Here is a 12,267-nt window from a genome sequence, read left to right as displayed (position 1 = left end):
TAATTAACCCAAACTTGATCTACTCCAAAAGGCAAGAGTCTAGAGGTCGTGGGATCGATTCTATTACATGCAAAAAGTAAGAGTGAGGAATAGCTCAAGAGTTTAGAGCTCTCCTCCGGATTTCAAGAGGTCGTGGGATCGATTCTAATCATATTTAAATAAAAAAATAATAAAAAAATAAAAAATAAAAAAAACGTGTGACACGGGATCTGAATAAAAACAGAGCAAAATAAAGTCAGTGGTACAATGACTGGGTTGCACTTAAATTGGTCGTCCCAAACCCATGAATACTCAATTACTTACTAGATTACATCACAACAGTGGGCCTGAGAAAGACAAGGCGACAAGCCCACTTGAAGAACATTTGTTGGAAAACTGTGGACCTGGGGCATTACTGAATCAAGGCCACAGACACAAGCGGCGAATTTCACGTTTATTAATACTAGTTTGGTTGATCGCGCGCGATGCGCTCGTCGAACATTCATAAATATATTTTTGAATAACTTTTTCAAAATACATATTGTCAACGACTTATTCATCACGTATAAATATTGAACTAATTACATATTACATTTATCTCACCCTACCCATATTTTGGGCTTATTTTTCAAATCACACAAATGCATTAAGAATCAGCACTTAATTTTAGTGTTACATTGAACACTATAGGACTACCATGGACATAATTAATAATAGCGCCTTCATTCATTTGTACTTGATAATAATCGATTACAGCAGCAACTCCATTCTTGATAAAACATTGGATAAGCTTGTCATCACGTCTCGTGATCTTCAATTGAGCATCAAACCGAGTATCATAAGGTTGCACTACAACATTAGTTGATTTTGGAAACAAACCAAAGTGCGCTCTAGCAAAATCCAATGAAACATTCTGCATCAATTTAAATATTAATCAACATCATAATAAAAAAATATTAGCTTATAATAAGAATGCATTATCTAAAACAAATTATAAAGGAGGACCATACAATAATTCCTTCCGAAAAATATGCTTTAGAAAACACAAATTTAAAATACGACCCCTCCCAATCAGTTGTAATGTCGTTCAACCAAGCATGTGTTTCACCTTTTATTTCTCGAGACCCTCTCTCAAAAGGCTTACGCCCCCGCCTTTTAGAACTGCCACCATTTTTACTCACCATTTGACTTCAGTTAATTATGCACAGATCTAAAGCTACTCTTTGGTAATTTTTTTTTTTTTTTTTTTGACAAGAAGAGAAAGGATTTCATTAATGAAATATAGCCAAACGGCACTTACAAACAATTCCGAGGAAATCTAAAATTTCAATACAAATACAATTCACCTTAGAACTAGTTGCATCGCAGATTTGATCAACGATCGCCTTTATAAAAATCTTCATCTGAAGCAATACAATCTGTGAGTTAGCACTAATTCGGCTTGAGATCCACATATGAATAGTTGTTTGGGTGAAAAAACTCATATGGCCTTCTAGACACTTTTGGAGATTGTGAAACCCTAAATCTTCAAACTTTGACAGACGAACAAACAAATAAATTAAACCTAATAGTAGATCAAACTTCATCATAAAGATGTGATCTTTTATTGAAAGCAATTAGAAAGTTTTTTTGGGGCTTACCACCGGTAAAAATACCGATGGAAGCCCCCTACAAAAATTTACAATTGAGATCAGAAGAAAAGAGATGGAAGAGAAAGAGAGAGAAGGAGAAGATTGAAGGAAAACCTTCAAAAAAAGAAGAAAAATCTAGCAATGGAGGCTAGAAAAACCCTCCCAAGGGAAAAACCCTAGAGGGAACAAAAAAACCCTCCCAAGGAGAAAACCTAGAGGGAACTTACTCTTTGGTAATTATATACACAAAAATTTCAAATAGAAGTCAAAATTGATATTACTCTTACCTTATAAATTTCAGCTTCTTATTGACTTTAAATGTAAAATTAACATTGCCCATAATTCTTTGATTAACTAATTATAATTACAATGTCAATAAGGAAACACTAATTAAATGTCTTGGAATTAGTTGTTATATAAACATAAGAAAATTTGTTTAAAATCATAATATGTTTAAGATTGTCCTTTTTTCCACGTATGGATTGTAATTTTATAGCTTAATTATGTGAGTGGGTGAGCTAATAATGTAATCAATTGTCCAAGTCATTTTAAAATAACAGCCATTTATATAATTTCAAAATTACTAAACAATATTAATTGAAATTAAGGTTGATGCCTATAAAATTAAAGTCATTTATAGTCAATTGTCCCTTTTTAAAGTCATTTTAAAAATGCTACCTTCACCCTTGAATTTGGCTTTTAAGGGTTATGGATTAGAGCATCTTCAATAGTAAGCTAAAATTTTAAGCTAGTATATTACTTCCTCTGTTCTATTAATATTGCAACAACGATAAAATTACACATCCCAAAGCACATTTTATATGCTAAATATCTATCATTGTGTAAGTGTAAAAATTATAAAAAGTTAATATTGTGAAAGTATTTTATTTATAAGAAATCCAACAAAATCCCACGTGACTATATTTTGCATAACGTATAAATCATATTACATGGTCTAACAAGACTGATGAATAGTGTAAAAAGTCCATTGTTGCAATATTAATAGAACGGAGGAAGTATTTAGCTACAAAATGCTGTTGGGAAACCCTAAACCCTGGGGAATTACTAAATCAAGGCCTCAGACACAAGCGGCGTGTTTCGCGCTCATTACTATTAGAGCATCTTCAACAGTAAGCTAAATTTAGAGCTAGTATATTATTAAGCTACAAAATGCTCCAATGGTGATAAAAAGAACGTAATAGCTTGAAAAATAAATAATTAAATAAATAGTTTTAATTATACACATTTCATATTAAGTGGATGAAGTGTTCTTTGAAAAATCAAGCAACGCAGCTTGTCTGAGCAACGTTGCTTGATGAAGCTACATCAATATTGCCACTCTAATGGTAAGCATGTACAATTTAATTTAATTTGCAAGCAGATCGTTTTTGTAAACCATTGGAAACGCTATTATACTCCGTCATTCAAAGATTGTCCAAATCTAAGTTAATCGGACCCAGCTAAAATCTCAAAGATACCGACACAAAATAAGTCTGATCCTAAACTGTGCACTCAGACACTTCAAGAGAGGAGAAGCACTAAGTTAAAGGGATAAATTGATCCTATGTAGATAGCAGGACCGGCCCGGAAGGGTAGGCCTCGAGTGCGACCGCCTAGGGCCCATGCTAGAATGGGCCCAAAAATTCAAAAAAAAAAAATCAATTTGCATAGCTGTAGAATTTAAACTATCTAAAATGTAGTTTTTACTCGTTAAAAAATAAGCTACTTTTAAAAAAGATAATAAATGCATTTAGTTAGCAATTTAGATGTCAATTAGGTGGAGATAATTATGCAATATAACCTCTTCTTCTTCTTCTAATCTTCCGATTTATGAGTATCTGTTTCAAAATATTAATCTTTTCAATTACACCGTTTCATATTTATTCAATTACTGAAATATTATGCAAAGTTATTACTCCAGGTCTCCAGTATTGTGTATGGAGACTTATTATTCAAATAATTTAAGTTATTTTCATTGTCTTATATTTAAAGCTATTGCGTGTAAAAAAATTTGTTTACGTAAGGGGCCCTTTTCTTACATTATGCCTAGGGCCCATAATAAATTTCTAGGAACGGGGCTAGCAGATAGAGAGAAGGATCGAAGGAGAGCACACCTGTGACAATATTAGACAAATTTCCATGTCCTAAAACTTTAGAGTTTGCCAGATTGCACACTTAGACACGTGCCCGGTGCCCGTGTCCGTGTTCAACACCTGTTCCCGTAAAATATTGTCCAATTGCATTTTCATTAGTCATAATTTAAAACATTGACCATAAATTATGCAAACTTTATTTAAAGAAACAAAGAGAGTATTTGAAACCTGGTTATATAACGATATAAGCATAGTTCAGGAAACAAAAATGTAAAAAAGGCTATACCTCATTTATAATAATTGATAAGTTAGGAAATTTCAACTTCAAGTAATCTACGCCCATTAAATAATGCATTCTAAGATGAAGGCTTCTGAGCTAACAATTCACATGTCAAAACTGCATCCATAGATGCAGCCAACCTCCCAGAGCCAAGGACAGGAATGAGGTTAAAAATGGGTTCGTCATCACCAGTCTTAAACTTCGGATTAATTTTCGCAAATTCTTGAAATGCTTGGCTGAATGTAAGTGATAACATCTCCATTTGCACCAAAGAATCAGTTTGAAAGTAAATCCTCAAGCACTGGAATAGAAAGAAGAAGTATTAATCCAACAAAGAAACAGCCCCTCAAAAAAAAAAAATCCTATCACCAAAATAGTATAGAGAGCTGAAAACAAAAGAAAAGAACATAGGGAATCAACTAACCATTGCATGTTCCCAGGAAAACATGTTTTCGGTGAGGATTTTGTTGATAAGATAAATGCAGAACTTTGCGACCTTTTCTGTTTGTCCTTCAGAAAGGGAATGCTCGGAAACAAGGGAATCATTACAAATCTTTGCAATAATTTCACTTGTAATGCTTAGCATAACTGCACATATATTTCCCGGCATAATGCATTTTTGAAGGCAAGAATCATGCCACAGATCCTGCTGAAACCCCCAGTAACTTTGTGGAGTTGCATTACCGGCATCTGGTTGATCTGTGTCACTTGTTGAATCTGTATCATCCTCCACAATGAAAAGTGTTGGTTTTACCTCAACCAGTGCTCTACAATATTAAAAAATAGAGGTAAATATATCAGTACTCCAGAATTTGTGGAAACAAGTCCTGCTCAGTAGTGTTCAGCTATTTCATATGCTATCATGATAGACTCCTGTCTTTTCTAAGTTATTGAACATAATCAAATATGATATCCACGATGTAACATATGCATCCACAGAAACGAAAAGGAATAAGGTCCTAAAAACCAAGAACTATGTTTGCATATTAAGAGGCATAAGGTCCTAAAAACTAGCTTAGCACAGCTAAAATATTAACTATGTCAATAGAAACTAGAAAGGAATCTGTACTACATTGAAGGCGTAAACTTGAAATAATTAAAACTGACCAGTTTCCCAATGAAAATTGGTCTCAGGCATAACCCGGAATCTCTAAGGCTATGTCAGAGCAAAAGCAAGAAAACTGCACACTTTATAAAGGACAACACAACTCTGTAAAGACCAACTTAAGTAGCTAAATAAAAATCCTTTACTCCTAAATTAAGAAACATACAAAAATAGGTTCAGCGAGAGTACTGATTAAGCCTCCCACGTTCCCCAGTCCCAGGTCGTTCTCTATTCATTGACAACCACAGCCATATCTTTGACCAATGGCGTTTAAGAAAAATGCAAACAAACTTTAGAACATGAAGACCAGAGCTATATCTATATAAAGAGTCGACAGAGATGCAATAGTGAGCAAACACACTGCATATGCAAAAATCAGGTTGACTTTAAAGCAGATAAAGAAGAATATCAAACATCCAGTGAGAAAAAAAATTAGTAGAACAATATATCGATGACAGTGATGTTCGACATACTACGCATATAGGATACCAAATTTGAAACAACTCAAAAATGAAAGTAGGACCAGACAATGATATAGGGGAAGCACCTCTTCGGTAGTTGAGGGACAAGGACAAACAAAAGAATTGGTTTAAATACTTTAAATCCACTTCTTTTAGCTGAATGAAGTTTCTTTAACTGCTCAAGGTATCCTTCCCACTTGTCCTGCATTTCAGCCCTATTCAAGGATACAGTATGTATTGAACAGTAAACAATGAATGAAATTGCAGAGGAAGATATTGAAGAACGAAAGCTATCAGCAATCGCTTCGCTATTCAACAATGCTTGCTCCAGCTCTGAAATAATGCCACCGTCACAAAGGGTCATTGTCGGAGGGTCAAGACCAAGTTGCCCAGCCATATGAAGTATTCCATGATGCAAGGTTGCCTAAAAGATCAGAACAAAACACAGGTGTTCATCATGGGCAGAAAGCTCATTAAAGATATATCTAAGTATTTAGATAGAAAAGGAGGAGGGAAAAGGAAAGAGAAGGGGAAGAGGGAAAGGAAAGGGGGATAGGAAGGGGAAGCGAGGGGAAACTGAGTTTGAGTTGCTTCTTCAGATAAATGACAAGGTCTCAATTTCAAATGCTACGTAAACTACCCAGAACAAGTTATAACATTCCTCAAGGATTTGGGGGGGGGGGGTGTTGGGGGACAGGTTGGGCGTGTACCAAACTGAAAATGTTATTTCTTGAGTTGGGAGTCCTTGGAGTTGGGACCAATTCTATATAACCAGTGTTCAATTCTGACACTCTCTACAAAAGTTACACGAAGCACGTTCTGAATGGTAACTGTAAGCAATTAGCTATTTTGTTTATCTGCCAAAATATTAAAATCCCCAAAGACTAGTTAAATAAAGGGAAGTAGGAAGAATGAATTGAACAGTGAACCAAGCATCAGACATGTCTAATACAAATTACTGTGTCTAATTCTTTTTAATTTTCAAGTTTTCAGTTGTTACTTGTTAGGATATCTTGTGGCAAATCTTGTAATTTGTCAAAACAGGATGCACAATAGTTGTGGGAACGTAAAATATGAAGTTGGTTAATATTCCTAAATTCCTAAACCATAAATATCATGATTTTATAACAGCCACTGGTATACATAAGCAGTCAAAGCCATAATTCCCTAATCCAAAAACAAAAAGTCTTTATAGACAGATTGGAGCAAACCACAAGAGTAGTTCAATAAAAGAAACAATCCCAGATCAATTCAGCTCTAATTTAGGTCTATTTAGGTAATCTCAGTTATGAAATCAAACTCTCTTTAGAAATAACCTGAATACGGGAATACATATAATGATATAAACACTTTACCTGGCTGTAGGGCCCTATACAACTAGGTGCCCATCGTGAAATGCTTTGTACATGTAGAACATTTTTAGTTTTGTCCCGTGACACCAAAACTTCAACATACGCTTTCCCTAGCCCTGCTTGCAACAAAGGCAACTCTACTGTGCTGCGTGATGGAACACCTAATCGGCATTTTTCTTGGGTGATATAGCTCACATATGTTTCATTTGCCACAGCAAACTCATTCATATCAGCAATATACATATGAATATAGAGCACATCCTCCCAACTAAAACCACATTGCTTGAGTTGTGATTCAAGATGGGATAAAACAACTTTGAGATCAGTCTGCAAACCTAACATTGGAAACGCAATAGAGGTATAATTAAATTTCACAACAATGTCCTACACAATTTTTCATTTTTTTTGTAAAAAAGGGGACCATTTATCATATGCAAAGCATCATTTACCAGGCGAGGATCTGTGCAAATCTTGTAACCAGCAACAGATGGAGAAAGTATCCCCCCTGTCTATTTTTGACATTTGCAGATGATAAGAGGTATTTTCAATCACATCAGAAAGAGAGTCAGAAAACTGGCTTGGGTCTGCATGTAACAATGTGTTATCTCCCTGAATTTCATAGACACCATCCATATCCTCCAAAGATATCCCATTACTAAGATTGCTGTCACTTGAATCTGTAGACAATCCCTTTGGTTCTAAATGAAAAGCCAAGGGATGAAGGACCCCAACAGGGGCTATGGAATCTGGAGAGTGCAGTATAACTTGAAAATCATCTAGCACAATTCGAGCAAACTGTAAATTTCAAAAGAGAAAGCCCATAAGTTTTGCACACTTGATTTTTAATAAGTCAGGGATGTTAAAAAAACTAGATAGTGGCAATGAGAAAGGAATAGACAAAGGAATACTCCGGAAGCAATGTATAAGACACAAATGCAAACCAATTGCCAGTCTTCAGGCAATGAATATACTAGGTAGTAAGCACAGATGGCACTAATTCAAAGTAGGGACATAAATTCCTGTTTAAATGATGCTGAAGTGCGTACTGCCAAGTAGTAATTATCGTTATTGACAAAACGAATAGTGGAAAATACCATCTTACCTTAAATAGGGGACAATCAAGGGTCAACGTTTCATACTCCCCTCCTTCACCACATACATTAGATCCATACAAGCTACCAAAAAATACAGTGAAGTTGTGAATCATAGTTTAAATTAGTACAATCAAGAAAATATTATGAGAAAAGTTGTTAAGTTGTATATATACCCATTCAAATGATGAAGATGGGACTGCAACTCAGCTAGCTCCTTTCCCAAGTGCTTTGCAGGGTGCAATCCAATAGCTGCAACCTACAATTGTGAACAGAACGAACTAGAATTTACATGCACACCAAACTTTTCCTTGTATTTCCAAAATAAACAGAATAACAAGCTTTGTATTTGGAGTCTGTCACCAATTTTCTTGCCATAAGAATCAAACCTCTTTGGGTTACCTACAGGTAAAAACTAATGCATATGTATTTTTTAATTAGTAGTATCAATAACGATGTGCACTTGTATGCTAGAACTAACATCATCTTTGTATGAAGCATCGTCAATTAAATCAGTTATGGAACAAATCCGATAAAATACTAAAGAATGACATTTCTACTAAATACTCTCACAGAACTAAAATTTAAAACAGAACAAAAATCTTAACACTCTGAATCCAAAATATTCCAAATTTTTCCAGTATGTTACAAGATGACATTATTCCGAAAGACTTGAATATGCTAACCATACCTTCACTATGATAGCGACGATCCCACTTGATATCTATTGGACCACAAAGCAAAAATTAGTGGCAGAACAGAGCTGAGATTTATGAAAAAAAAAATTCAAAATGTATTGGCTATTACAAGTTACCATTTCTTGAAAGAGCAGTGACTGCTCTTGTTTCCACAGATAAGATAAAGATACAAGTCCTAATCGTGAACACACACTTTCAACTCGTAGCCTCTGATAGTCTGATGCTATTGCACCTGAAGAAACTGCTGCAATAGCGGGTATTTGCCTCTTCACTTCGTTTAATAAAAGAAACATATCTTCAACTTCATCACCAGGAGTCATTTTGTAACTAAGTTCATGGTGCCTGTCTAAGTCACAAGCTATAGCAATTTAGAGTTGCTTCCATCATCTATCAACCACTGCAGCAATGAATTTTTTTTATTTATCCTTTATATTTCTTGGTTGCACGTAAGACAGACAATGGTGCTTTAAAGAAGTTACAAGAATGATCTACATGATACACAAAGAGTCAAATAATGTTTGTTTCAAAAAAAAAAAAAAAACACCTTATAGGAGAGACAAGTTACTCCAAACTCACAGTACGTGCAAAATATTCATCTAAAACCTCAATATTGACTTTCAGCATTTCACAAGAAAAAGAAACACCAATATTCAATCACCAAGAAAAACAGCAACCCAGAATGGATCCACGACTGTCAGACACAATGCATTATAAGTGAAATTATAAGTAAAAAGTAACAAAAGATTTTTCTACTCACTCCGTATTTCTTAAGTTGTACATCCAGAGTTCAATTTATATAACTACAGATGTAAGTTGTACATCCAGAGTTCAATTTATATAACTACAGATGTAAATATACAGAGTAATAGAATAGCTATAACAAAGTCTTTATTCTTGATTCTAGAAGCCTCCGAGACAGTGAGACACCATTAACAGCATTTCAATCCAAAAAAATCAAAACAGTACAGTAGATACATGGAGCAGAATTGAGACTCACACACACCCGCACCCCTTTAGTTTACGTGTTTGTTGATTAATACCCCTTTTATAAACATGCAAAACTGCAGATACACATCCCTTTTACACTAGGATTGACACCCCTTTTGTTTGCATGTTTGTTGACTAGTACTCCTTTTATAAACATGCAGAACTGCAGATAACAGTATTATAGATTTTCACATGGAAAGAGGATCCTTAAGTGAATAACAAGGCCATATTCAAGATTCTCAAATAAAACAAAGTAAAACATTGCCTATTAGCAAGCAAAGAGAGTTCTTTAGCTAAGAGCACGAAGAAGAAAGATGATTGGGTTACCAAAGCAATCCTGTTTAAAGAGCTTGCCTGGTGGATCCTTGTAATCGCCTTCTGAATAGTGGTAATCCCATGCATTTTGCATAGCTGACAACAATTTGATGCCCCACCTACAACCATTTATCCAAGAATCAAAGAGCCATCAGGGAATTAGATAACAATCTTTTGTCAAATTCTGATTCTAAAAGACCCAACTAAGAGGGATAATTCTATGTTAGAAAATTAAAGAATCTTATGACTTTGGAAAAATCATACAAGTATATTCTTAGGTGATAATGGAACTCACAGCTGTGATTACGAAAGAAGGCGCTACCATAAAATTAATGCAAACCAGGTAATCCAGTACTATCCAGGAACAAAGAAAGACTGAGGATATAAAGCACAGAAAAGAGAGAGTGAAAGAAGAGTGCACAGAAGAAGAGAAAAAAAGTAGCTCAATTCCTTATTCTTTGTAGTGAAACTGATGAACACTTCTACTACACCGACCCAAACCCCCACCCTACCCCAAAACACACACCAAAAAATAAAAAAGGAGAGAGAGAGAGAGAGAGAGAGAGAGAGAGAGAGAGAGAAATTAAAATCCTAAACAATATACTGTATACCAAAAAACTAAAAAATATAGTTGAATGAACTCCAAAGCAATCCGCTGAATTAATAATAACTACAGCATGAGAAAAATTTACTCCATTTATCATACGATTACTAACTTCCTAGTTTAAAACCTTATTACATTTCTTCTTGACCATATACAAAGTAATATAACTGTATTGAGTATTGACCTCAACTTTTAGACCTTTCATATTCTAGGTTAAACCAGAAGAATAGCCAATACACACACACGAAGCCAGGTCTAATTAGCATATAGCAAGCCAAACCCAGCCAAAGAAGAGAATACAAATCCACTTATCTAGTGGCCTAATGTTGCAATACAAAAGATGAACCCCAAGTACAAAATGAAAGAAGAGACATACAGTTTGATACATATAGCTGTCCAATTCATCGACTGAATCATCCACGGGCATCAAATTAGCCAAGGCCACAATCTACATATAAATGACAAGAAATTTAGACCCGACACTCAAATTATCGGATAAATATAACTCATCAGTTATTCATACAACAGATATGAGGTATCTTAAGTAAAAGAAATTAATCTGCTAAAGCACCTCATGGCCATAATGGATGCATTGCATCATGGCATAGCAACTGTCTTTGCCGCCGCTCACCAAAGCCACCACCTTCATTTTGAGGTTTTTGCTTAATGCTATAGCAATCAATGTGTTTACACTATACAATAATGAATAATCACAATAATCAGCCATACAATATATAGTCAAGGTTGAACACATCAAATCTTTTCCCCCTAACAAATCATAAAAAAAAAGCATAGTTGTTCATAAAATTATAAATTAACCACCATAAAATGACACTACAGAAATTTCCACAAGATCAGGATATTATATAAATGTAGATGGTGACATAAACCAAATTAAAATCTGTTACATTCAATTATCAATCACGAGCAACATAACCTATTACACAAAGCAACCCTACTAAAATAATAATAATAATAATAATAATAATAATAAGAATAAGAATAATAATAGTTAAATAAGATAATCACAACATAACTCAACGGTTGCAAAATAATTGGAAATTAATAATGAATTACTGTAATAATCTATAGTTCTATACTTCAAAATAGAAATATTCTTTTGTTAAAAATTAAAAAAAAAAAAAAAAAAAAGTAGAAATATTCTTTATGAGACTAATAATAATCTGAATTTTCCCTCTTCACCTTCAAACTTAGAATCCCACATAATAGTCACATAAATTAAAGCCCCCAAATTATATGCAGCCACAAATTCGGATTCTTTTCTTTTTTTTAAAAAAAAGTGTGTTATTAATTCTAATTCACCCAAAAAAGAGCTATAATAAAATTGCTGAGCTTCTACATTAACTCGCATGAATTCAGATGGAAAGATAATATCTTTTTATTTATCATCTTCTCCATTTGAAGAACAAATGGAGCGAAAATGGTGCAAATTAAAGTAAGAGAGAAAAAGGGTATTTAAATTATGAATAGACAATAGAATATTAACCTTTAATTTCGCCAATTTTGAAGACGACGGTGGTTTTCCGGCCTTCGGCGGCGGAGAGATGGGAGTTCGCCGGAGAAGAAAGTGGAAGAGATTGAAGAGAGAGGAAAACACAGCAACTGTAATTGTCTAAGGGAGGCGCTGCGGAAGGGTATTTTTGTCATTTC

At 34.4% G+C, this 12,267-nt stretch overlaps 1 protein-coding gene across 5 annotated transcripts in view; it reads right to left on the bottom strand.

Moving 5' to 3' along the window:
- The window catches only part of LOC145619515 (diphthine--ammonia ligase-like), a 27,756-nt gene extending 15,489 nt beyond the window's left edge, over window positions 1-12,267 (bottom strand). The window contains exons 1-13 of one of the 5 annotated variants that reach the window (XM_081674220.1): window positions 12,104-12,265; window positions 11,168-11,288; window positions 10,973-11,044; window positions 10,032-10,111; window positions 8,807-9,032; window positions 8,684-8,716; window positions 8,169-8,251; window positions 8,004-8,076; window positions 7,351-7,696; window positions 6,905-7,236; window positions 5,636-5,973; window positions 4,408-4,750; window positions 3,973-4,284 (exon numbers count right to left, since the gene is read on the bottom strand). In XM_081674220.1, coding sequence (XP_081530346.1) covers window positions 4,060-4,284; window positions 4,408-4,750; window positions 5,636-5,973; window positions 6,905-7,236; window positions 7,351-7,696; window positions 8,004-8,076; window positions 8,169-8,251; window positions 8,684-8,716; window positions 8,807-9,032; window positions 10,032-10,111; window positions 10,973-11,044; window positions 11,168-11,245 — 2,229 coding nt within the window. In that variant the 5' untranslated portion in view covers window positions 11,246-11,288; window positions 12,104-12,265 and the 3' untranslated portion in view covers window positions 3,973-4,059. Of the gene's footprint in view, window positions 1-3,972; window positions 4,285-4,407; window positions 4,751-5,635; window positions 5,974-6,904; window positions 7,237-7,350; window positions 7,697-8,003; window positions 8,077-8,168; window positions 8,252-8,683; window positions 8,717-8,806; window positions 9,037-10,004; window positions 10,115-10,972; window positions 11,045-11,167; window positions 11,289-12,103 lie in introns of those variants that run through there. The other 4 variants (XM_081674221.1, XR_014108139.1, XM_081674222.1 and 1 more) reach the window with 4 other exon arrangements.

Source organism: Chenopodium album, chromosome 27 (genome assembly GCF_948465745.1).
Source record: "Chenopodium album chromosome 27, dcCheAlbu1.1, whole genome shotgun sequence".
Classification (NCBI taxonomy): Eukaryota; Viridiplantae; Streptophyta; class Magnoliopsida; order Caryophyllales; family Amaranthaceae; genus Chenopodium; species Chenopodium album.
Note: the sequence above shows the minus strand (reverse complement) of the source record. Positions and strands in the feature narration are given on the sequence as shown.